Below are 27,664 nucleotides of genomic sequence, written 5' to 3'. Positions count from 1 at the left end.
AGGTGGGTTTCACCACTGTTCTGCTGCGTCACTAGCTTGTTGTGCCAGGATCCAAGGGTCTCAGTTGCTCAGCTGTGGCCCACAGCTTCCTGCTGACTTGCCCCACCCTCTCCCACATGCTGCACTGCAGTGAGCTGAGCCTCCCTTTTGCCTGAGTGAGACCGACCTTTACTGAAGTCTTCTAAATTATCTCTTGTTGGAAGACTGTGTCTCTCTGTCTCTTTGCAGGTTCTGTAGTTTCAGAATCTGTTTAGAGGCTTGATTTAATGTTCTTTTTGAGGGAACAGGAGAGCTCAGGTGATTTGCTGGCTACTCTCCGCCATCTTGCCTCCACCCCCTCATGGTTCTTCTTTTTTTTTTTTTTTCCATTGGAGCATTTTATTTGTATGCATGTTTTACACCCTTAGAAAAAGAATCCCAGGATTTTTCCTCCTGTGTGTTTTCGTCTTGCTTCCTCATGGTCCATGATGCCAGCTGAGGTTGTAAGCACAATGAACCCAAACTGAGAGGATGGTAGCAGATTATTCTGCCACTTTTCCAGATCTTTCAATTGACCATCAAATCTGGGGCTGATTATACCACACTTGTTTAATCTGCCTATGAGGTTTATAGCAATTTTTCCTGCTCTGTGATCACTGATGATCTCAAATTTGCCAATGTAACCATGCTTCATCATCATAGTTAAGAACCTGATGATTACTTTAGAACACAGCCTAATGAGAACCTGGCATTTTCCTCATTTTTCTGCATTGTTGATGCTTTTGAGAGCATCTGCCAGGACATTCATGTGCACCATGGTGGTGGCACTGCAAGATGACGGAAAGAAGACAAGATGGGTGAGCGCGAAGAGATATGGGAAGCACAGGAAATCTCCATGGCTCTTATTTTTACAAATTTGAGTCAGTTGGGGCAGCTAGGTGGCGCAGTGGATAAAGCACTGGCCCTGGATTCAGGAGGACCTGAGTTCAAATACAGCCTCCGACACTTGACACTTACTAGCTGTGTGACCCTGGGTAAGTCACTTAACCCTCATTGCCTCACCAACAAAGAAATAAATGAAATAAAAACAAATTTGACTCAGTCCTCTAAATATTTGAGAAATACAGCCTTTATCAGAGTAGTTCATACCTTTGATTAGTTGATTCTAAAACTCAAAGAGGATTTCTTACCTGATAATCAGGACATAGAGCATCTTGTTAGTTACATCAAATGGGTGGGGAGATTTTTTTGGGGGGAGGGGGGTCAAATGGGTTTTGATGAGGGGGTATAGGACACCCTTTTTACAAAAGTAAAGCAATATCGCTGAGGGAGAGTATAGTGAGTTCTCCAGGTATGTGTTGTCTGGTCTGCAGGCTAAGGGTTGACCATCAGGTCTGTCTTGCTCTTTATTCATCAGTGCCTCCTGGTTGTCAGATACACAGACACACACACACACACACACACACACAGAGGGAGGGGGAGAGAGAGAGAACAAAGTCAAACAATAAATCGACTGACATTTATTATGTGCCAGGCATTCTGCTAAGTACTGGAGATACAAGTTAAAAGGAACAGAGCTATAGTCAGATTCAGAAGGGCATATAGAACAAAGCTTTCTTATTTGATCTTTTTAAAAAATGAAGAGTAATAACAATTGTGTAACTCCTTATATATCTCATCTCATTTGATTTGATCTTCAGAACCCTCCTAAGAAGTAGGTGTTTTCATTATACCCATTTTACAGATGAGAAAACTGAGGTTGAGAGAGGTTAAATGATTTGCACAGATAGGTATGTAATATGTGCCTAGCTAATAAGAGTATGAGACTGTTCAAACCCAGACCTTGCTGAGCCCAATCCCACACTCTATTCATTATGCCATGTCACTGTTGATTTAAGTAGTAAATTGCTTGCTCAATTCCTTTTTCTGATGTTGAGTCTATTTCTTCTTTTATAAGTCTCAGTATCATGTATTTTTGTGAATATTCATCTATTTCCTCTATGTTACCAGTTTTGTTAGCATAAAATTGGGAAAAATAATTCTGATAATTTACTTTGTTTCCTTTTCAGCTGTGAGTTCTCTTTAATTTTTGAGGAATGGACATCTCACAATTCTCACTTTCATTTGTACTGCATAAAGGCAGACACACAGAGACAAAGAAGGGACAAAGAAGGGGTAAATGGGGTTTAAGGATGGGACAGGATAGGTAAGGTAAGAGAATAGTCATAAGCTTGTTGTTGCTGTTTGTCCTTTGTTCTCAAAGAAGACCATGACATTAGGGCAGTGTCATGACTTGCAGTGAATGTGATTTAAGTGAGGGAGAGCTGTGTAAAGTCATCAACCTCACTCTCCTCCAGAGCCATATTATTCCAGTGGCAAAATATATATCAGGAAGACTAGAGATGGCCCTGGATATTTGAGGCAATCAGGGTGAAGTGACTTGCCCAGGGTTACACAGCTAAGTGTCTGAGGTGAGATTTGAACTCAGGTCCTCCCAATTTCGAGGCCAGTGCTTTATCCACTGTGCCACCTAGCTGCCCCTATAGTCATAAGCAAAACAAACTTGAAGAGAGAGGGAAGAACATGAAGGGACATTAAAAGGAAAGAAGAAAGTAAAAACTTGAGGGGCGCTAGGTGGCGCAGTGGATAGAGCACCAGCCCTGGAGTCAGGAATACCTGAGTTCAAATCCAACCTCAGACACTTAACACTTACTAGCTGTGTGACCCTGGGCAAGTCACTTAACCCCAATTGCCTCACTAAAAAAAAAAAGTAATATAAGCAGAACTGGGAAAACAATGTACATGACTAAAACAATAGAAAAATGGAAAAAACAAAAATTAGAAATTTAATGATATATAATTATAATGACCAAGTTCAGTTCTATATGAGAAGCTAGCTCTTTCCCTTCTTTGCTGGCATAGTATACTCTGGGTTTGGAATACTGTATATAATGTAGTTGTGTCATTTAGTTTTGCTGAAGTACTTTTCTACTCTTTTTTATTCTTTGTTATAAGTAATGGCTCTCTAAGTGGGAAAGGAAAGAAGGAATACATTAAATAAACAAAGGGAAGAGAATAAAGGTGAAGTAAAAAACAAAATATATTTAAAAAATTTTGAGAGCTTTTAAAAAAAGTTTCTTTGGGGATAAGAACATTTTAAAAGGGACAGAATTACTGGTTAGGAGGAGAGGGGGAGGGGTTTGAGTCTGACTTGGCCTTATTTCCTGGTAATTTAAGTATGATGTGGAATGAAATAAGGCATTCATAGGACATTCAACAATTAATAAAAGGAGGTTTGATTAGTCATAGCATAGAGGATACTGAACAAGAATCAGTCAGTTCAGGTAGACTGGGTCGCTTTGATTCCATATAGAAATGGAGCTATCCAGAAGGGCAAGGGATGGGGCAGCTAGGTGGCACAGTGGATAGAGCACCGGCCCTGGAGTCAGGAGGACCTGAGTTCAAATCCAGCCTCAGACAGTTAACACTTACTAGCTGTGTGACCCTGGGCAAGTTACTTAACCCCAATTGCCTCACTAAAAAAAAAAAAAACACCAAAAAACAAACAAACAAACAGAAGGGCAAGGTATGGTGACTTTGATGGTATTAGGATATCTGCCAAGTCTGAAGGTCCTCAACTCCACATGGGTGAGACTTTTTATGCCTTTAGGTGACTAGGGAAACACTTCAATATGACCTGAGACCACCAAGAAGTTGAATAGCTAGGTATCCTGAACCCCTTGGGCCAATTAATTCTAGAGACAGACTCTTTGACTTTTAGGAAATAACTAGTCTAACACACAAGGGAATTGAGAGGAAAGAATAAAACTCTGATGAGGTGGATGGCACAATGATAACGGAGAGACCTGAGAAATACTCAACCATTAATTTGATTGTTTTCTCTTCTAAGAAGAATGATCCTCACAACATTTCTGGCAAGCACAGAACATACAAGGAAAACAGGGAATTCAAATAATTTAAACACTAATATTGTTTTGATGGTATTATGTGGCTCCAAATCATAAAATATCATAATCTTCAAGAATCAACTTAAAATTCCAAGTCAACCAAAGGGTAAAAGAAAGACAATGGGTATAACTAGGTAAAACTGGCATATTACCAGTGACAAACTACACACTATAAATATCAAAATAATTCATGACCAGTATCCTTGTAATGGCAAGAGACTGAGAGGAAAAACTCCATTACATTGAGTGGATTCTGTAAAAGATGTAAGAGTTGAATAGGACAAGAAGGTGTGGATTTGGTGCAATTTGCAATATCACATAAGTAAGGTCACAGTTACATTCAAGTGTATTAGTATAAAATGTAATCTGCCAAAATAGAAGATTAGAGGCAGCCACCCAGCTGAACTCTCCCAACATTCCCTTTCAAATAACTTTTTTGTTTTCTTTTGTTTTGTTTTTTGGTGAGGCAACTGGGGACCCTTTGTTTGGGTACAGCTTGTGTTGATTGTCACCTTTGGCCATATGTAATTCTGGATTGCAGTTCCAGGGTGGAGAGGATCTCTGGTGCTTGGTCACAAGGGAGCAGGGTCCTGGTCACAGTTCCAAAGCAAAGAGGAGCACAGGCACTTGCAGCTTCAGGGGACCAATGTCCCTTCCTGGATAAATATTAGATCATAGGCCAGGAGAAGAGTGACCATAACTCTCCCAGGATCACACCTCCTTGAAAACATCAAAATTTTGCAGATCCCAAGAACTAGTTCTGAAAACAGCAGCACAAAGAAGCCTGAAGCTTGAAACAGTGCCTTCCCAACCCCCCAACTTTAACATAAAATTCAAAGTCAAGTAATGGACTAGGAAAATGAGCAAGTAGCAAAAAATAATTTGACCATAAAAAGCTATTGCATTGGCAGGGAAGACCAAGACATTAACTCAGAAGAAGGCAACAATGTAAAAATAGCTACAAAAAAACCTCAGAGAAAACTGCTAATTGGATCCAAAGAATTCCTAGAAGCATTAAAGAAAGAGATAAGAGTGGTAGAGGAAAATTGGGAAAAGAAATTAAAATGATGCAAAAAAATTTATGAAATTTGATAAAAAGCTTGGTAAAAGAGATGCAAAAAATACTGAAGAAAATAACACCTTAAAAACCACAATTGGCCAAATGGCAAAAGAGGTACAAAAATCAGCTAAAGAGAAAAACTCCTTAAAAAACAAAATTGGCTAAATAGGAAAAAAAGGTACAAAAGCTCACCGAAGAAAATAATTCCTTAATATTTAGAATTGGGCAAGTGGAAGCTAGAGATTCCATGAGATATCAAGAAACAATAAAACAAAGTCAGAAGAATGAGAAAATAGAAGAACATGTTAAGTATCCCATTGGAAAAACAACTAGCCTGGAAAATAGATTGAGGAGAGATGGGGGGGCGGGGCAATGAAGATTAAATGACTTGCCCAGGGTCACACAGCTCGTAAATGTCAAATGTCTGAGACTGGATTTGAATTCAGGTCCTCCTGAATCCAAGGCCGCTACCTAGCTGCCCCCTTGAGGAGAGATATTTAGGAATTATTGGACTACCTGAAAAGCCATGATTAAAAAAAAAAAAACTAGACATCATATTTCAAGAAATTATATAGGAAAATTGCCCTGATATATTAGATCCAAAGGATAAAATGGAAATAAGCCACTGATCATTCCCCTGAAAGAGATCTCAGAACTTCCAGGAATATTTATAGCCTAATTTCAGAACTCCCAGGTCAAGGAGAAAATACTTTAAGCAGCCAGAAAGAAATAATTAAAATATCATGGAGCCATAGTCAGGATCACATAAGATTTAGCAGCTTTCATGTTAAAGTAGAGGTGTTAAAATATGATATTCTAGAAGGAAAAAGAGCTAGGATTATAACCAAGAATCACTTACCCAACAAAATTGAGCATAATCCTTTAGAGAGGAAAATGGTATTTAATTAGAGGACTTCCAAGCATTCTTGATGAAAAGACCAGAGTTGAATAGAAAATTCAACATTCAAATGCAGGACTCAAGCATAAAAAGGCAGTCATGAAAGAGTAATCATAAGGGACTCAAAGTTAAATTGCTTCCATTCTTGTATGGAAAGATGATACATGTTACTCCTAAAAACTTTTCATTATTAGGGTAGCTAAAAGGAGTTTACGTAGATAGAGGGCATGGATGTGAGTTAATTATGTTGGAATCATAAGGCAGGATCAACTGGAAGAAGGGGAAAAGGAGAGGTAAAATAAGGACATTTTTTCTCACATTTTAAAAGAAGCTCACAATGAAGAGGTTTTACAATGGAGGTGAAAATAGGAGAGTGGGAGTGGCAGGCAAGGCTTGAACCTAACTGTCATCAGAATTGATTCAAAGAGGGAAGAATACATATATACATACTCAAGTGTGTATGGAAATATTTCTTACCTAATAAGGAAATAGGAAGGGAAGGGGATAAGAGAAAGAGAAGGGCTAATAAAAGGTGGGACAGATTAAGGGAGGCGGTGATTAGAAGCAAAATAGGCTTTTGAAAGGGGACAAGATATAGCTCTATATCTGTATCTGAATCTATATCGATATATAAATAGAGAGAGGAGAAGAAGAAGAAGAAGAAGAAGAAGAAGAAGAAGAAGAAGAAGAAGAAAATGGTATGGTGGGAATTACAGTTAGTCATCATAACTGTGAATGGGAATGGGATGAGCTCACCCATAACATGAAAGCAGACAGCAAAATGAATTAGAAACCAGAATCCAACAATATGTTGTTTACTAGAGACACACTTGAAACAGAAAGACACAGAGCTAAAATAAAGAGCTGAAGCAGAATCTAATATGCTTCAATAAGTAAAAAAGGCAAGGGTAGCAATCATGATCTCAGACAAAGCAAAACCCAAAATAAACCTAATTAAAAAAGATAATCAGGGAAACTACGTCATGCTAAATGGTACCATTGACAATGAAGTAATGTCAAAAAATGATGAGGGGGAAGTTTTCAGACAAACATGGCAAGAATTATTTGAACTGATGCAAAGTGAAATGAGAAGAACTGGGAGATTATTGTGCACAGTAGCGGTAATGTTGTAATGATGATTAACAGTTAAAAACTTGGCTATTCTGATCAATAAAATGAACGAAGATAATTCCAAAGGACTCAATGAAAAAGAGAGAACTGGTGAACTCTGAGTGCAAATTGGAGTATAATTTTCTCACTTTCTTTTTCTTTCTTTCTTTCTTTTTTAAATATGGCTTATATGGAAATATCTTTTGCATGATTTCACCCATATAATTTTTATCATATTGCTTGCCTTTTTAGTGGGTGTGGGAGGGAGGGAGAAAATTTGGAACTCAAAATTTAAAAAGGATAGAATGTTAAAAATAAATTAATTAAAAAAGAGAATGTAGAGCATATTACAATTTCAAATATTGGTTAAATCAAGTTTTTGTGACCATAACTGCATAATTTATTGTGCATTATCACAATATTATGATCTTGTATTTAGAAAGCAAATGCTTAATTGTGATGGTTCCTGGGTTGTATGGAATGAAGTGTCACAATAGAGAATTAACTTTCCATCTGTGAATCAAATAGTCACATTTTTCTTGCTATGAACATCTGTGGTTTTAAACTATCTGCATGTAATCAGATTTCCTCCATGAGGCAGTCCAAGTTTCAGTTGTCCTCTAGTGACCTTTTTTTTTATCCCCCTCAGTGCCCAGCATTGTGATAAAGGTTTAACAATTGCTTGTTGATTGATTGATTGCCTTATTTTGTTCTCCCCACTGCTACTCTTCTGTCTCCTTTCTTCCTTTATATCCAATTTTATTTACAAAATAACCTTAACATTTCCGTTGTCCTCCCACTTTGCCCAGCCTCTCCTTTCTACTTTTTTTAGCCAATGCCCAAACTTGAACTTCCCTGATCCTACCAATGAAGAGTTGGAGCAATTCTCTCCCTATTTATTGCACTGGCATATCTAAAACTTGGTCACTCTAAATTCATTCAGTGCCATTACCAGATGGTAGCTACATTATTGCCAAATGCAATCAGGTCAAGAAGCCATGTGAGAAAAGAATTGGCATTTGTAGTTGCAGAACCCTTATCTATCCACTGCTTATGCCCATCTCTTCAAGTACCTCCATGGACCATCTAATTTTCATGAGCACAGATGCTGGGGCCCCAAATTCTATTTGAGAAAATTTACTTTGACCCAAACTGTTTTCTACTTGAGCTTATCACATCAAACATTCCCTGGGATCTTAGGTGGCCCTATCTGAAGATCTCCTTAGCATTTTCAGGCTCCTGCCCTTCCTATCAGATTTCCTTTCCCACTCCCAGTTCTGTGAGTCATAAAACATAGTTAGAAGATGTAGAGTGAACCCTGGAAGTCTTTTTTAATAGCTGCTGTATGGGATAGGTGGACTTGAGTCAATTCAGATTTTGAGGATGGGGTCTGGAAAGTACCCAGCCCCCAGTCCCTGTTGTAGTCAGATTATTCTGTTCATGTTTTTTTCTGTTCATTGCTAACAACAGAAATCATTTATTTTGCCTTACCTCTCCCCTCCCCAGTCTTCCAGTGCAATCCTCTCCCTGCACCATTTTACCTTAAAGATGTCATCATAGGGCAACTAGGTGACAAAGTGGACAAAGCACCCGTCTTGGACCCAGGAAGACCTTAGCCCAAATCTGGCCTCAGACACAAGACACTCACCAACTCAGTGACTCCAGTCATACCACCCAACCCTGAACACCCCACCCCCAAAAACCCCCAAAATAAATACTTTACAGATATCATCCCTTCGTGATCAATTCTCACCTGTGTCCTTTGTCTAAATTTACTCCCATCGTCATCTACCCTAATATTGAGAAAGTTCTTGTGCGTTAGATGTATCATCTTCCCATGTAGGAATGTAACCGTTTTTTTTTCTTCTTTTTGGTGAGGCAATTCGGGTTAAGTGACTTGCCCAGGGTCACACAGCTAGTAAGTGTTAAGTGTCTGAGGTTGGATCTGAACCCAGGTATTCCTGAATCCAGGAATCCACTGCACCATCTAGCTGCCCCAGAATGTAACCTTTTAACATCCCTCATGATTTATTTTTCCTGTTTACCTTTTTATGCTTCTCTGGGGTTTTATATTTGAAAGTCAAAAATTCTATTCAGTTCAAGTCTTTTCATCATGGATGCCTGAAAGTCCTCTTTTTCATTGAAGTCTCATTTTTTCCCCTGAAAGATTATACTCAATTTTGCTGGGTAGGTGATTTTTGGTTGTAATCCCAATTCCTTTGCCCCATGGAATATCATATTCCATGTCCTCCAATCCTTTAATGTAGAAGCTTCTAGATCTTGTGTTATCCTGACCGTGACTCCACAGTATTTGAATTGTTACTTTCTTGTTGCTTGCAATATTTTCTCCTTGACTTGAGAGCTCTGGAATTTGGCTATAATATTCCTGGAAGTTTTCATTTTGGATCTCTTTCAGGTGGTGATTGTTGGATTCTTTCAATTTCTATTCTACCTTCTGTTTCTAGAACATTAGGACAATTTCCCCTGACAATCTTTTGGAAGATAATGTCTAAGCTCTTTTTTTGATCATGATTTTCAGGTAGTCCAATATTTTTCAAATTATGTCTCCTGGATCTATTTTCCAGGTCACCTGTTTTTCCCAGAAAATATTTCATATTGCCCTCTATTTTTTTATTCATTTGGATTTGCTTTATTGTGTTTTGGTTTCTCATAAAGTCACTAGCTTCCATCTGTTCAATTCGAATTCTTAGGCAATAATTTTCTTCAGAGAGCTTTTCCATTTGCTTTTCAAGCTGTTGACTTTTTTTATGACTTTCCTGCATCGCTCTTATTTTTTCCTCTAACTCTCTTACTTTATCTTCAAAGTCCTTTTTGAGTGCTTCTATGGTCTGACACCAATTAATATTTTTCTTGGAAGCGTAGGAGTCCTGATGTTGCTATCCTCTTCTGAGGGTGTACCTTGATCTTCACTGTCACCAAAGAAACTTTCTATGGTCCCCACCTTTGTCTGCCTGCTCATCTTGCCATCCTATTTCTTGACTTGACTCCTTAAAGTTGGGCACTGCTTCTTGGATGCACTGTCCCAAGTTTCAGGGGGTCCCAGGTGGTAAGATTTAAGGAGAGGCACATTCTCAGCTCACCTGGTCTGTGTTCTGGTCTGTAAGTAACCACAGGCTGCTTGCTCTTTAATCTGGAAACAAATCTGGTTCCCTTTGGTTGCAAGTGCAGGCATGCCTGCACCCCTCCCCAACCCGGGACTGCTACCCAAGACTGTGTCCTGTGTACAAGTCTGGGCAAAATGTCAAAGTTCTACCTCAGTGCCAGCAGAGAACCCTATAATCTCCCCCCTTGCCAACCTCTCAATCCTCTCACCAGACTGTGAGCTGAATTAGCCACACCTGCAGCTGATTCAGAGGCTCCTGAGGTCTCTCTCTCTGGCATAGCCTAGGGCTGGATCTGTATCAGCTTGACTGTGGGTTTGGGCTCTACTTCCACCCTGGGACAGCAGACCCCTCCTGCCAAACTTCTAAGCCGTCTTTGACTGGAAAATGGTGTGGTAAAAAGCATTGGCCCTCACAATGGTCTCAGCCTGTGCTTTTGTGGGTTATGCTGCTCCAGGAATTGTGTTATGATGTTACTTGTAGTTTTTTGGAGTGATTGTGTCAGGAGCTCTGAGCGCTTACTGCCTTTCCTCCGCCATCTTGGCTCTGCCTCCCAAATTATTTTTCAAGACTTATTTTATATTATTCCTCCTTATGCACTCTGTTCTAGCCAAAGTGGCCCATGTGATACACAAAAAGGACATTCATACCTGATTTCTGTGCATTGCACATACCCTCCTCCCACCCCCATTGTGTCTTGAACACTCTTTAACCTTACCTTTGCCTCTTGGCATCCCTAGCTCTCTTCATGATTCAACTCATGCCACTTTTATAAAGGACATTTCCCAATTTTCCCATTTGGGTATTGTGTATATTTTTCATTTATATATTGTTTTCCTCTAGTAGAATATAAGTTCATTCATAATAACAACGATAAATAATAGCTAACATTTATATAGTACTTACTATGTACCAGGTACTGTCTTTTCTCTGCCATCTTGGCTTCGCCACCCTGCTAGGTACTGTCTTAAAAACTTTGACAAATCTCTTATTTGATGCTCATAACAGCCCTGGGGAGGCAGCTGTTATTATCCCCATTTTACAAATAACAGGAACCATTTTATTTTTTTGTCTTTGCATCTTCAGTACCTAGTTCAGTGTCTGGCTCGCAGCAGGTGTGTTACTTCATATATCCTTTTCACATTAAATTTGCTTTTATGTTATTTGTAGATAGTCTGCTTTATTCTTTTTCTTTTTCAGGGCAGTTGGGGTTAAGTGACTTGCCCAGGGTCGCACAGCTAGTAAGTGATAAGTATCTGAGGCTGGATTTGAACTCAGGTCCTCTTGAATCCAGGGCCAGTGCTCTATTCACTGCGCCACCTAGCTGCCCCTAGTCTGCTTTATTCTAATAAAATTTTTAAATAGTGATATATTTTATAGAGATCTCTAAGATAACTAACTCCTCTTCCCCCAACCAAAAGCCAGGACAGTTCCTGGTATGCCCTAAGCAATTCTCTGGTAGGGCCATAGCTATTGAGGCAGAGCCATTTTTCTTGAGCTTTTCTCATGAGATGAGAACTGTGAATCACAAACTCATATTGTTGTTGTTGTTTGTCCTTCATTCTTGAAGAAGATCATGACATGGGGTGATGTCATGACTTGCAGTGAATTGGATTTTTTAAGTGAGGGAGGGCCGTGCAAAGTCACCAGCCTCATTTTATCTTCCAGAGCCATCTGGGTCCAGTGGCAAGATACACATCAGGATGATTGGAGATGGCTCTGGATGTTTAAGGCAATTGGGGTTGTGACTTGCCCAGGGTCACACAGCTAGTAAGTGACTGAGGTGAAATTTGAACTCAGGTCCTTCCAACTTCAGGGCCAGTGCTCTATCTACTTACGGGCACCTACTAGATATCAATGCTCAATATCTCAATATTGCCCTCTACAGGAGATTTTTTCTGATTCTCTCCTTCCCTTTACCTCCCAACTTTCAATTGAAAACAAATAATAATAACAATAATATAATGATAATAGCAAGGATTTATATGGTGCTTTAAGGTTTGCAAAATACTTTGCTAATATTAGGTCACTTTATCTTCACAATAACTCTTGGAGGGAGCTTCCATTATTATCCTGGTTTTATAGATGAGGAAACTGAAGCAGAGATTAAGTGATTTGCCCAGAGTCAAATAGGTAATAGGTAGCTGAGGCCATGTTTGAACTCAGGTGTTACTGCTTCTCCAGCCCAGCACTCAATCCACTCACTATTCAATCCAGCTACTTAGTTACTTTTTGTCTACTTTTTATATATCTTGAATATACTAATGTATGTGTAGTGGAAGGGGAATTGATCAGGTCACTCTAGATCAGTTGATTTTCCTTGAGTTTGCAGAAAGTAAGGGCAGTCAAGAGAGACAAAAGGTATTAATTGTGTTAAATATTTATAATTTCATGTTGTATAAAGTTCTTCAGTAAAATTTAATGAAAATACAGTGTCGCTAGATATTGGCTGGCTGAGGGATTGGTCACACCCCTTCTGGATCTTGAAAAAGCAAGATTTCCTCTCTAAGAAGCCAGATGAGGTGACTCTGAGGAGTGTTACTCCTGGCAACAGAGATGAGAGCCAGCCCTGGCCTTAAGGAGTGGAACTGTGGAGAGGTATAGGCCATCAGGGAGCCCTACAGAGATGCTACCTCCAGGGGGATGCAACATGAGGAGGGAAACGGACATGGAGGCCCTGCAGTGAGGGAGGTATGAATTAATTTCACCATGTGTGTACTAGTATATACCTTACATGTACACTTTAACTGCTGACACTGTGTATCACACTGGGGAAAGTATTCCCTAGGATTATAGGGAGATTTTGTTATTCTTGTTCTTTTACTTTTTTTTTGAGGCAATTGGGGTTAAGTGACTTGCCCAGGGTCACACAGCTACTAAGTGTCAGAGGCTAGATTTGAACTCAGGTTTTCCTGACTTGTTCTTACCATAATATCTCAGTAAATACCTTTGCTCTGAGCAAATTGTATCTACTGGCTATTAAAGGTAAACATAAAAGTGTAGGCTCAGGAGATGTAGTTATAGGAGCGTAGATCTGGAGTATGAGGAATCTAAGAGTATGGGTTGTGAGAGTAATCCGAAGGGGTTACCACTTATGCACTTCTTGTCTCCCACTTCTTCAGCTTAGAATTTAAGTCCCCCCTCTATTATCCTATTGGAGAATGACTAAATAAATTATGGTATATAGACATAATGAAATATTATTGTGCTATAATAAATGACGAAATGGAGATTCAGAAGAAACTGGAAAGACCCCTCAGAGCTGATGCACAGTGAAAAAAGCAGAACGATAAAATACTGTACAAAAATTTTTTTGGGGAAAGATTTTAGAACTCTAATCAATGCAATGATAAAACTGAGCCCAGAAAACTAAAAATGAAACCCATTATTCACCTCAGGCCAGAGAAATTATAAACTTAAAAATGCAGAGAGAAATACATTTTTGAATATGGCAAATGTGGGAATTTGCTTTAATGAACTATATGATGAGGGTTTTCTTTTTCTTTTCTTTCTTTTTCATTTTTTTAGTTCAATTGGGGTAGGTAGTGGGAGAGACACTATACAGTCACATGAAAACAAAGAAATTAATGTAAGCTCCTTTGGGGTTGGGACTTTGTAATGTGTTTTTGTACTCCTAATGTTTAATTCAGGGCCTAGAACATAGCAGGAAATGGTTACTGGTTGATTGCCAGGCACTGGATTAGGCCCTGGGATGGATACAAAGACAGAAATTAAACAGTTTTGCCCTCAAGGAGTTTATACTATCAGAAGACATGTTCATATATAAATATTAAAAATTAGCATAAGGGGTTTTATTGCAGGGTGGGGAGGGAGGAGTTATGAGACTGAAATGAGATGGTTGTCAGGAAAAAACTTTAAATAGATGGTGTTTGAGATTAGTTTTTCCCCCTTTTTAATCACACTTTCTCCTCAATTAATATGCACTTAACATTTGCTATGTGACCTTGGGAAAGTCACTTGTCTGCCTCCCTTTTCTCATCTGTAAAATGGGATTAATAATAATAGAACCTATCTCCCAGGGTTGTTGTGAGAATAAAATGAAATAATCTTTGTAAGATGTTCTACATGATAGCTATTATTGTTATTATTTTCACTTCCTCTCTCCAAAAAGAAAAAAAGAGAAAGAAACCCCTTGTAACAAATTTTCATAGTCAAGCTGTGGTAAAATAATGGAATTTGGCAGACATCCAGGGGTTCAACTTGATTGATTTAGTAGTGTTTGAATTGGGTGTGAATGAGAAACTACTAAGTACCCACTTAAGATGATTTGATTTTTAGCCACACCCTGTTAAACCTAGTTTAAATTTGGCCAACCCTGAGAAGGAGTGTCCTCAGAGGCTATGGACTTCATCATCAACAGAGGACTAGTCTCAGCCACACAACTTGAAGGGCCTCCCCTTTGGGGGAGGGAGAACAAAGTAGAAAAAGGGACCCCCAACAGGAAGTGGGAGTTCTGGCCTTGGAGGAGCTTTCAGAGCAGACCAGAGACTGGCTGAACAGCTGACTCCCATAGAAATTACAGACCCCTGGTGGTGAGTTAATAAAATCCAGGCCTTTGAATTAGCTGAGCTGGAAGCGAGTTTGGGGATTGCATAGGCCTTTGCTAGAGTTAGGCAGATTATCCATTTTCCTCTTTCCCTATTTCCTTAATTAATTCCACTTTTGCTGTGTATTTTATTCCCATTAATAAAACCTGTTGATCCCCTTTCTTATTGACCTGGGAGAAATAACTAAAAAAGGCATTTTGGAGGGGAGGAAAATTTGAACCTAAAGGTCCCTCATTATTTTCTGAACCCCAATATTACGGTGAGCCACCTAATTAACTCTCTCCATATTAAATTTGGCCCCTACAAAGCAAAACAAATTCCCACATTGGTCATGTCCAAAAAAAAAGTCCTTTTAAAGTCTTACTGATATGTTTCATTTTCCCATTAAATGCTTACATTTACCAATTATTCCCACTTTGTGAGAGGTTTCTTGTAATGAGGTAAAGCATTTAAGTAAAACTAATAACAGTTACATGCATTTCACATATGTAACACCCCCCCCATCTAAAAATATTAAAATCTTTTGTCTCTTCTTCTCTTACTCCATTGAAAAAATAAATTCAAATAAATATGCATAGTCAAGCAAAATGAATTTCCTCAACGTCTGCATATTAAAACGTCTTATTATACACCCTAAAACCATCACCTCTCTGTGATGGCTGGTGTTTCATCATTGGGCCTCAGAATGAATGGTCACTGTGTTGAGTCCTTACAGCTTTCAAAGTTTGAAACTAAGGATGTCCTTCAATTGAGGAACAGCTGAGTTAGTTGTGGTATTTAATTGTGATGGAGTACTCTTGTGCTGTAAGAAATGAAGAAACAGGCATTTCAAAAAGACATGGACTTACATGAACTGATGCAGTGAATTGAGCAGTACATCAATATTATAAAAATGAATGATTTTGAGCACTTTTATAAAATGATGAAAGAAAGAAATGAGCAGAACCAGGAAAACAATTTATGCAACAGCAACAATACTACATCTCTTTCTCAACATTGATCTTGGGATGGATTCTGGAGCTAATAACGGACTGATTTTAAGGGGGGAAGTGAGGATAATCCACACCCCAGGCTAATTCTGGTATGATTTGCAGGGTCACTTAGTCCTCAAGTCAAACAGCCCCTGGTGGACTATCTCAAATGACAAAAAGATAAACACACATAAACCCCTCAAGAGCAAGTAAGATCTGCCACGATTGCTGTCCTGATAGCTATTATTTATACAGTGCTTTTAAGGTTTGCAAAGCACTTTATACACATTATCTCTTCTTATCCTCACAAACTATCCCTGTTTTGTAGATGGGGAAACAAAGGCAGAGGTCTTAACCTCCTAAGTGGCTTACCACTTGCTCAAGGTCACACTGCTAATAATACATTTATTAGTAGATGAGGCCGGATTTTAATTTAAGCCTGAGCTTGGAGTCAGTAAGACCTGAATTTAGATTTCACTTCATGCACCTTACTAGCTGTGATTCTGAGCAAGTTGCTTCAACTGTTTGCCTGTTTCCTCATCTGTAAAATGGATATAATCATAGAAGCGACTTCTCAGGGTTGTTGTGAGGGTCAAATGAGTTAATCCTTATAAAGCACTTAGCACGGGTCTGACAACATTGTGAGCAGCTTATTAACGGAGTAAACATGTTACTATAATTATTGTAGATATATTACTGTATCTTAATTTTGTTCGTAAATTAACACAGTAAACATATACCGCTATATGTTAGCTTTTTTTTTTTTAATTTGCCAGGCAATGAGGGTTAAGTGACTTGCCCTGGGTCACACGGCTAGTAAGTGTCAAGTGTCTGAGGCCCGACCTCCTGAATCCTGGGCCGGTGCTTTATCCACTGCGCCACCTAGCTGCCCACTATGTTAGCTACTATCATTATTATTATCCCCGATTGCAGACCCGGCGCTCGATCCACCGCGCCACCTAGCGGCTACTTCTCGCAGCTACTACCCATGTTTGTTAAAGATTAAGTTCTCTGGAACTGAGGCCAACAGAGCCTGCGGCGGCCCCTCACCCCCAATCCCAGCGCCCTCCTTTAGAGCATCCGAGGCAGGGCCACCCTCGTCTCAGCCCCAGGATTCTCGGACACGGAAGACTTCACGAAGTCTACGTCTATAACTACAAAAAGCACAAGAAGGCCGACGTCCGAAAGCAGAAGCCCACAGGGGAAGCCACATTGAAAGTTGCGCGTGCGCAGTACGCGCGTACGCGCTTTCGTGCCTGAGAACGTGCGTACGTGACCTTGCACGCCTCCGCGCGGCACGACGTCCTCCTCTCGTTCTAGAAGGAAGGGGCGGGAGAGGGAGAGCCGTTGTCCAGGAGTTGGGACGGCTTCCGTCCGGAGCCGGAAGAGCCGGGATAGTGGGATAGTGGCGGGGCTGAGGGACTGGAGGCAGGGAGCGGCGCGCTCAGGGTCGGCTCTTGTCCCGGTGGGTGCAGAGCCGTGAGACCCTCCGAGATCTGAGTCCCCAAGGCAAGGGGCAGGCGCCCCGAGGCCCCGCAGTGCACCGCTGTGTAAGTAGCAAATTGTCACCGTTTGCCCTTACTTGGGGCCGGTGTCATTTGTCACAAACAATTGTGTAAAAAAAAAAAACAAACAAAAAACCAGCTCCCGGGGTGGGGGGGGCGGGGGCAGAGATGGTCGAGAGAGTCGAGGGTCGGGACCTGCCGACACGGCGCGAAACAGCCCGTGTATGAGCATTCATTTTCGGTTCTCTCGGTAGTGCTGAGCACGTTCCTCGGGTACGTTCCCATTCGTGCCCCGGCTGAGAAGGAGGAAAAAGAGCCCCCAAGAACGGGGCGAGGGGGTGGGCAGCTTGGACGGGCTCCGTCGCTGTCCCAAGGGCACGAGGCGAGGAGGAGAAGGGCCCCCTAGAGTGTAAACTACCAGAGGGCAGGGTCTTTGTGACCCTGGCATCCAGCGCAGTGCCTAGCACATCTTAAGTGCACGATAAGTGCTAGTCGAATTGAATTGAATTTTCGCCCACTGATAGAATACAGAAAAGAGAGTTTCTAGGGTGAGTGGGTGGGCCAGAAGAGGAAGCACCAATCCTTTTCTCTGGCTACTGCTTAATAAATGCTTGTTGACTGACTTATAGAGTGGTGATAGTGCGGTTTAGGGTACAAAATAGTACCACACTTACTAGCTGATGTTCAAGGTGAAGGGTGTAAGTAAATACCACGTGATGAGACTTTTAGCTGCTTACATGAGCTATTGTCTATTTAGGGTAGTAAACTGACTAGCTGATGTTCAAGGTAAGGGATGTAAGTAAATGCCAAATGATGAGATGTGTAACTCTGAAAGTACTAGTAATATCTTAGTTGTCAAATCCAATGGCCTTTTCTTCAATCCTCTTCCTTGACTTCTCTACAGCCCTTGACCATGTTGATCACTCTTCTTGATAAGGCATTCTCTAAGGGTTTTCAGTACACTACTCTCTCCTGGTTTTTGTCCTGCTTCTCTGGTCTCTCCTTTTCTGGCTCCTTTGCTGGATTCCCCTCCATTTGCAGCCTTCTGATTGTAGGTGTCTTTCAGGGTTCTGTCCTGGGTCGGCTTCTCTTGTTCCCTCTCTACCACTTCGTGGAGAAGACAACATTCAAACAAATATGTAACGAAGTAAGCAAGATAAAAGATAAATAGGCTTTTAATAGGTCTCATTGGCTTCCATAGGTTTAATTACCATCTTTATGATGATGGTTTTCAAATCTATCTTTCCTGCCCCAGTCTCTCTGCTGACCTCCAGTCTTGTATCTCCAACTGCCTTTCTGACATCTTGAACGGGAAGCCAAGTAGACATCTTAAATTTAACATGTCTAAAACGGACTCATTGTCTATTCCCCTAAGTTCTCCCCAAGTTTTACATTCTCTATTACTGTAGAGGACAATACCATCCTCCCAGTCCCCCAGGCTCACAACCTAGGAGTCATCCTGGATTCTTCATGTCGACTAGACAGAACTGGCCTCTAACCTATGGATGGCCGGAGATGAACAGAGCAGGCTAGAGCCAGGAGGAGAGTCAGGAATCAAACAGAAGTTTAATTTCAAAGTGAGGAGAAATGGCTTGCAAACAAGGAGGGGGTATAGACACATGTGCTGGTTCCCTGCCCTTGTGGGGGGACCCAAGGCATGAACATGGATACAGCACATATTTGTCTGAGTTCATAGAACACCTGGTTCTGGTCAAAGCAGTGCAATGATTATGATCATCCAGAGGGTGAGCACAATGGATTGTTGTTAGGCCAAACTCAGGGCACACTTCCTTGTTGGGCCTTAGCTCTGGAAGACAGGGTGTCTCCTAATAATACTCACTATGTCTCACCCCTCATATCCAAGTTGTTGCCAAGACCTGACAATTTCACCTTTACACCTCCCAAATTCAATCCATTCTGTCCTCTGATCCTGGTGCAGGCTCTTATCACCTCATGCCATGATTACTCCAATAGCCTGCTGGTGGGTCTGCCTGCCTCAAGTCTCTCCCCACTCCAATCCATTCTCCATTCAGCCACTAAAATGATTTTCCTAAAATGCAGGTCTGATCATGTCCTTCTATCCAGTAAACTTCAGCGGCTTCCAATTACCTCCAGGTGCAAATACAAAATGCTATGTTTGGCTTTTAAAGCCCTTCATAACCTAGCCCTCTCCTACCTTTTCAGTCTTCTCATACCTTACTCCATCCTCTTGTATCCAGTGACACTGGCCTCCTGGCTGTTCCACAAACAAAACACTCCATTTCTCAGCTCTGTGTATCCTCTCTAGCTTCTGCTCTCCTTCCTTCACTCCAACTACTGATTTGCCTGGTACATCTCAACTAAAATCCTACCTCCCATTGGAAGCCTTCCCTAATCCCCCTTAATTCCAGTGCCTTCCCTCTGTTAATTATTGCTTGCTTTGTTACATGTTTGTTTGCATGTTATCTCTCCCATTAGTCTTCGAGCTCCTTGAGGGCAGGCACTGTCTATTGCCTCTTTTTGTATCCCCAATGCTTAGCGCAATGTCTGGCACATAGTCAGCACTTAATAAATGTTTATTGAAGTCAATTTAATTACAGCTGCTTAAATAAGTAATTATCAATTTAGAGTATAAAGTAGTACAACACTTACTAGCTGATGTTCAAGGTAAAGGATATAAGTAAATGCCAAATGATAAAACACTTCTAGCTGCTTAAATGTAATTATCTTACTCTGTATAGTCAGTCAGTGAAAAGCTTGGGTGAATGAATGCAAGTTTTGTCAGACAGGATCTCAGAAGGTGTACCTAAAAAACAACCCCCAAAACACTAGCGCACACAATTGCTATTGTTGGAAGAGGTTAAAGTATCAGTGGTCATTTAAATGTCAACAAAGAAAGGGAAGCAGATCTGGCACCTTAAGTTGTTGAAGTGTGACTTCTTATATATTTGTTTACAGATCACTCTAAATCTAACTGCCATAATTGCTATCGAAGATAATTAAACAGCAAATAGGAGCATGGCAACAAATCCTCCTGGACAAGGTAATTCATATTTGAATCTTTCTATGTATATATGCATAAGGGGAAAGGAACTTAGAATTACCTCTGTAGTCCAAGATGAAAAAAGGCATGGCAAAGTAAAACTTTACATTTAAAACTCGTTTAGTATTATACCAGGCCCCTTAAACATTGTGTCATTCTATTCAGCAGCACCAATTCCCACTTTTACCTATGGGCTAAGAATGTTAACTTTATAAATCTTAAGTCCATAGGAGAGATAGAATTGCAGATCTAGCACTCTTTCCACTGTTAAGAGAAGATAACTTTGATATTAGGCAGCATCCAGATCCTTATTATTATTACATAATCTTTAAGCTCCCAAATGTGTATGGTCCTAATTTATTGTTTTTGTTTTTGCCTTTCTTTGCATCCCGAGTACTTGGCACAGTGCCTAGAATATAGTGGACACTTGATAAATGCTTATTGGGTGACTATTGACTCATTGAATCAAGTAGACATATTCCCTGCTCTCAAGAAAATATGTTCTAAAATAGAAATTATCTAAATGAAAATAATTCCTGCAAATAAATTACTGCCTACAATTTCAATGGCTAATCTTCTTTCCTCCTTCCTATCTCCTCCTTCCCCATTTATTATTATTTTTCAAGGAAAGTAGATATCTGGATTTGAAGGGTAAGGGAAAAATAAATATAGGTTTATAATTGTAATAATTTCTCTGCATTTTTTTAACCTTTGGAATTTAGGTTCTAATCTAAAAAATAAAACAAAAATTTCTGCCACTTTAGACTTTTAGTTTGGAATTTCATGATTTAGTTGAGCCACTCACTTGAATCATTGATTGCCACTTCACATATTGTTTAGGTCCTTATTGTAGCCCTTTAGATTTTAATTTAATAACTATATTTTATAATCTGGATCCTTTGTCGTCATGCATTGTGGGGATATTTCAATTTCCTGAACCTATACTTTAATGATAGGGAAGAAGTTCTCAATTTTTGTGTTTTGATAAACCAAGGAGACCCAGTGAAATTATACAGGGAGATTGGAAATGGAGGGTGAGAGGATAGGGATTAGTTTGTATGTGAATTTGTTCACCTTTTATTCCCAAAAATTCTCCCCTTTGCTTCTCCCAGACGAGATATCCGGTCCAAGAGCCAGCTACAAGATAATGGGCATAGAGAAGGAGAGAAAAGGAGCAGGTATAAGGTAAAAATTTCTCTCCTGCTCCTTTTCCATTTGGGGCCTTTGGGCCTGGTAAAAGTGATATCTGGGACCAAAAATATGGAAATTGTTATTCTGTTAAATGTGAAAGTCAAGATTTATTTGGTGCTGGCTAAAATGTTATTTCCTTTTTGATATTTTGTAATTTTGACATGTAGTTATAGAATCATCTATTTGCATTTCAGCTTTAAATAGAGTCAAGGTTTGGGGAAGGTAGGAAGCTGATTTCTTACAGCGTTCTATTTTTCAAAAATCATTTGGGTTTTTTTGGTATTCTATAAATGCATATATCTATTTTGCAACGAATTCAACAAATTTATTTTTTAAAAGATAATTAGACTAGAATCAATAAGTTAGATTTTGGACTGCCATGTTGCAGTGTTGTTTCATATTGAGTTTTTGTTTTAGTCCAATAAAGTCCCTAAAACTTTTTCACATAATTACTGTCCAGTCATATCTTCTCTATCCTGTACGTCCGAAGTTGATTTTTTTTTTTAATGCAAGGGTAGGACTTTACTTTAATCCCTATTTAACTTTATTTTGGCCCCTCATTTTAGCCTTTTGAGATCTTTTGGGATCCTGATTCTATTACCCAGTGTATTTACTATATGTGTCAGCATCATACCATCTGCAAATTTGCTAAACGTGCCATGTATGCCTTCATCCAAGTTGTGGAAAAAATTGTTGAACAGAGCAAGGCAATGGCTAGGACCACCTTCCTCCAGATACATTAATAACTATTTTTTGCTTTGGGTCATAAAGAACTGTGGTGAAAATTAGGAATTATGAGGAGGGTGTAGAGAAGGGGGTGGAAAGGCTGTTGATTGAAGGGGTTGGTTGGAAAAAATGACAAGATGTGGCAGTTTTCATTCTGCGATCTTGGTGTCTTGTAGATTATGAATGACGATTTAGCTCATGACCACCCCCAGGAAGAAGTCATTCAGTACCAACCAAACTGTTCTCAGAAGGTAATTAAGAAAAATCATGTTGTAATATTGTTTGGAGAAATTAGAGGCAGAGCCTAGATAAAGTAGTTCATATTTGATCAACTTAGCTTTCGTAGAATGTCATGGGTTATCAATAAAGTGGATAGAAATTTAGTTTGCTGTTAGCTCTGTAATGACTTGATGTTTAGGTGAAATACACTGAAGCATTAGTTGGATAATATTTTAAAATTACATTGTCATCAGTACATTTACTAAATGCTACACTGAGAAGTAGCAGCCATAGTCCTAATACACTGTTAGAACGTTATATTTTAGTTTGGCATAGGATAGGGAAAATGACTGCCTGCTATCAAGGATGACAATTGAATTAGGAAAAGCTACAGAAATTTTAGAACAATTCAGTTTTTGCCAACAGTTGTCTTTGATATCAATTTATCACCTGATTGCAAAAGTTTCTTTTGCTTCTCTTTCAAAGTCCTCTTGGAATTATCAGTAATGTGGAATATTCAGTGGGAAATATTTAATCCCAGTTTATTCATCCAGGGTTCTATACTACCCTACAATATAATATACACAGCAAGCACAGCCCAATCCTCGGCAGCTCCTCCACACCTTGCTTTCCTGTGACATCAGTGCATGAAAATTAATATTAGCCAAAATTAAGCTTAGTTAAGATAGTAAATCCACTGTTGCAAAAGAAACAAAATATACTATATTTCAAATTCAAATAAAAAGAATTTTCACATCTTTATACTTTTTCCTTAGAATACCTGAGAATTTGCTATTTATAATTTAAGTTTATTCTCAGTATAGTTGTGTGCATGTTTTTAAAAATATTCACCCATGGGTCAAAAATGTGGCCTTCATAAATTCATGGTCCAATTTATTATGAAAATACTTCTTATTAATATAACAGAATTTAACAGAGCACTTAGCTTCTAGTCAAGTGATAGAGGTTGAAGGGAAATCAGGCTTCTCACATTTATTGTACTCCCATTCCACTCCACATCTGTCATTGTAAAATCTCTTAACAGATGAGTTATTTTCTTAGCTTTTCCCACCTATTTTGTACAATTTGATTTTTAAATGTAATTTCTGTTTGTTTCTGTTGCCATTCTAGGTGTTTTATTTGATTCTTAATAATTTTTGCTTATTTTCTTTCCATAAGAAATCCATTTATTTTAGCATCAGTGGCTTGATTTCTATCAAATTGTTCTTTTATTTCTGATCATGATTTTCTGATCAATGTTAAGGTGTCATTTATCCATTTTATTGTCTCTAAGAATATTTTGTTATTTTCCCCACTGAATTGCTTCTCTAAGCTTTTTCAGATGCTTCATAGTATTTTTTCATTTTATCAGTAGTCTTCCTAGTTCTGCACATTTTCTATTCAGCTAATTTGGGCTCTGTGGGGTTGTTTTTGGTTTTTTTTGAGATTTTCCTCCCTTTTGGGGGTGGGGGGAAACTGAGACTGGGTCAAGACACAGAAACCTTATGATTACTCATATCCTGAGGAATTTAGGGGGGGAAAAAATCTGAAAAATTTATTTAAGAAAAATGTCCATTTATCAAAGATGAAATATAGTATGTAAATAGAATCCACAGGTGCTTGCGGAGGGAAATTTAAAATTCAAATCTTCTAGATACATTCTTGTTAAACATGAATGAGAGGGGCAGCCAGGTGGCGCAGTGGATAAAGTACCGGCCATAGGTTCAGGAGTACCTGAGTTCAAATCCGGCCTCAGACACTTAACACTTACTAGCTGTGTGACCCTGGGCAAGTCACTTAACCCCCATTGCCCCATGCAAAAACAAAAAAACATGAATGAGGAAGGAATGCTATATGAAGAAAGACAGAGATGGCATTCCAAAGGATCTCAACAGATTTTACTAGGGAGGACTGAGATCAGCTATAGAAACCAGAATATGATATATATGTATATATTGATGCACTTTAAAAATACAAATCATGAATCCAGAATTAATTTATCCAGCAAAACCAAGTATGCTGTCTGAAAGAGCTATATATGCATGAATTGTATCTGTTTTGAAGGTTGACAAAAAGATGTTTTTTTCCAAGAGCCCCTTGAAAATAAGGTGGATTGTGTTTTAAAGATATATAATTAAAACAATTTATACTTATTAAGTAAAGATAATCTAGTTGGAAATTAAATTCAAGAACCTTCAGAGTAATTTTTTTACTAAGTCAATGTTTTAGATAATTTTGCACATAAAGGTTAGAAAAGTAAGGAAGGGGAAAAAGACATAGTAATTACAAAATAAAGCTCCTAAATTTTCAAAGGAGAGAATCTGGAAGAAACTTACAGAGTTGATAGTATAAGGCCCAGATGTTTTGTTTAAAGTTATTTTATTCAATTTGAGTTAATAAGGTTGGTAGTATAAATAAGAGAGATTATATTTCTTTTATTTGGAAGACTTTAGTAAAGAATGGTGAGTAAAAAATAAGTTTTAACTATTGTCATGCTAAAATTGTAAGTGAACTGAAATCTCAAAGAAAAAAGGGTGATGTAAAAAAACCTAAAACATACCATGACAGTGTTATTTACTGTAAACATACTTGTTCTAGAAATTCATAGCTCTATGTTGAAAGCTTGACCAAACATTTAATACTCTTGCCCTTTTGTGAAAAATAGGAGTAGCATTAATGATAATGGACAAAGTTAAATTGAAACCAGAAAGCATGAAGGAGATGAACAAGGACATCATATAATGCTAAAAGGTTTCATTCAAAATGAGTTTATCAAGCTTAAATATATTTGTACCTAATTGGCAGTGAAAGATAAGGTTTACAGTAGTACAAAGAAATAGATAACATCTCCCAATATTGTATTACTGATTTCTAAAACACTGCTGTCTAATATTTGACAAGTCCAGTACAAAAAAATTAAACGTTAGAGTTGATAAAAGACTAAGCAACTTAGATCTAATAGATGTATAGGGAGGATACAGTGGGAAGAGCAATGATTATACATTCTTTTTCACATATATATTTTATTTATACTAAGTCACAAAATAAATAAATTTAATAAAACATATTACATTTAGGGGGCGGCTAGATAGCACAGTGGATAAAGCACCGGCCCTGGATTCAGGAGTACCTGAGTTCAAATCCGGCCTCAGACACTTGACACTTACTAGCTGTGTGACCCTGGGCAAGTCACTTAACCCCCATTGCCCCACCAAAAAAAACCCAAACCATATTACATTTAAAAGTCATAATACAACAAAGCTAGAAATGAGTAATAATATAATTAAAATGAGTAGGTCCATCTAGTAACTAAAAGAATTAGTGCCTTGGTGAAAAAGGAAATGATTAAAAAAAGATTCTGTCAGTAATAATGACAATATAGATATTGTATATTAAAATCTAAGACATTCAAACAAAGATATACTGAGAGGTCAATCTGTAACACCGAAGTCCTATATTACTAAGAAAAACCTTTTTTAGTTGTCTGCACTTAAGTTTAGAAGAGGAACAAAACAGTACTTCAGAGAAAAAAAAATAACCAAAATAAGAACAGAGATTCCTGAAGTTGAAAATTTAGAAATATTTTAAAGATAAATAAAACCAAACTTTTTAAAAAAGAAAAACAAAAATTCACAGAACTTATTAAATATAATGAGAAAAAGAATAGGGAATGCAGATGACCAAAATTAGAAATGAAAAAGGGGAGAAAAAATAAATCCAGAAAATTATCAGAAATATGCTAATTTAGTTATGCTTGCAAAGGAATTGAAGACTATTTATAAAAACACAAAATACCAAAATTTAACATAACAGGAAGGAAATTTCTAAATAGAACAATTGAGGAGAAATTTAACAAGCTATTAAAAGTATCACCCTGCAAAAAGGCACCAGAACCAGAGAGATTCACAAGTACATTCTACCAAATTTTAAAAGAATACATAATTCTTATGTAGTAGAATGTTTCAAAATAGAGAAGGACAGTGGATTTCCTAATTACTTCGGTGAGATAAAATGGTTTTGATAACTAAGACTGAGATAGAGAAAGCTGAAAGAGAAAAATGTAGGGCACTCATTAATAAAATTTGGATGTTACTGAGGACAGCAGTGGAGTTAGTTGCTTGAAGACTGGTTCAGGAGATCAGAGTCTCATGCTCATTTCATAACCAGTCTTGTGACAGTCACGTACCACAATTACATAATTTAAGCATCAGAAGATGTTTACAAGTTAGATGACTTCAGTGCCATCTAGTCCAACCCCTGTACAAAAAGAATCCTTACCAAAGCATACCCAACAAGTGGCTATCCAGCCTTTGCTTGAAGACCTTAGTCTAAGAAAGGGGAACCCATCAACTTTCCTTTTTTAAATTAAATTAATTTTTTTTTGCGGGGCAATGAGGATTAAGTGACTTGCCCAGGGTCACACAGCTAGTAAGTGTCAAGTGTCTGAGGCCAGATTTGAACTCAGGTACTCCTGACTCCAGGGCCGGTGCTTTATCCACTACGCCACCTAGCTGCCCCCAACCCATCGCCTTTCAAAGCAGCCCATTCTATTTTTGGACAGCTCAAATAATCAGGTGTCAACCTTCAATTGACCTCTGAAACTTCCCCCTACACCAACCCCCACCTCTTTCATTGCTCCTGGGTCCTCTGGGGTGGAACGGAACAAGTCTAATCCTTTCTCCACAGACCTTCTCATCCCTGAATTGTCTCTTCTCCAGACTATATATGTTCAGTTCCCTCAACTGCTTCTCTTATGAGGGGAAAGGGAAGAGGAAAGGAACAAGTGTTTATTAAATGCCTACTATGTGCCAGGCATTGTGCTAAGTGCTCATTTAATTTTCACAACAACCTTGTGAGGTAGGTTCTATTATTTATCCCCTTTTTACATTTGAGGAAACTGAAGCAGAAAGAGGTTAATGAAATGAAATTTGCTCAGAGTCCCACAGTAAGTGCTCTGAGGTTAAATTTGAACTCAGGTCTTCTTGGCTTCAGGCCCAGTGCTTCATCTGTTGCGTTACTGGTGGCGCACTGACCCTGAAGTTGGGAGGACCTGAGTTCATATCTCACCTCAAATACTTACTTAGCTATGTGACCCTGGGCAAGTCACTTAGCCCCAGTTACCTTAAAAATATCTGGGGCCATCTCCAGTCATTCTGATATATATCCTGCCACTGGACCCAAATGGTTCTGGAGGAGAGAGAGAGGTTGGTGAATAGCCCTCCCTCATTTAAATCCAGTTCACTGAAAGTCATGACATCACCCCAATGTCATGGTCCTCTTAGATAACAAAACTCAAACACCACCACCACCACTACCACCACTACC

The 27,664-nt window shown here is 38.9% G+C and overlaps 1 protein-coding gene across 4 annotated transcripts in view; it reads left to right on the top strand.

Moving 5' to 3' along the window:
* Positions 1-17,012: 17,012 nt before the first annotated feature.
* The window catches only part of LOC122737043 (INTS3 and NABP interacting protein), a 55,275-nt gene continuing 44,623 nt past the window's right edge, over positions 17,013-27,664 (top strand). Inside the window, exons 1-4 of one of the 4 annotated variants that reach the window (XM_043979467.1) lie at positions 17,013-17,226; positions 20,119-20,203; positions 21,316-21,388; positions 22,297-22,371. Coding sequence is in view for 1 of the 4 variants with exons in the window: in XM_043979465.1 (XP_043835400.1) it covers positions 20,179-20,203 (25 nt within the window). In the remaining 3 variants the exon portion in view is untranslated. The remainder of the gene's footprint in view (positions 17,227-20,118; positions 20,204-21,315; positions 21,389-22,296; positions 22,372-27,664) is intronic. The other 3 variants (XM_043979466.1, XM_043979468.1, XM_043979465.1) reach the window with 3 other exon arrangements.

This window comes from Dromiciops gliroides, chromosome 1 (genome assembly GCF_019393635.1).
Source record: "Dromiciops gliroides isolate mDroGli1 chromosome 1, mDroGli1.pri, whole genome shotgun sequence".
Lineage (NCBI taxonomy): Eukaryota > Metazoa > Chordata > Mammalia > Microbiotheria > Microbiotheriidae > Dromiciops > Dromiciops gliroides.
Note: the sequence above shows the minus strand (reverse complement) of the source record. Positions and strands in the feature narration are given on the sequence as shown.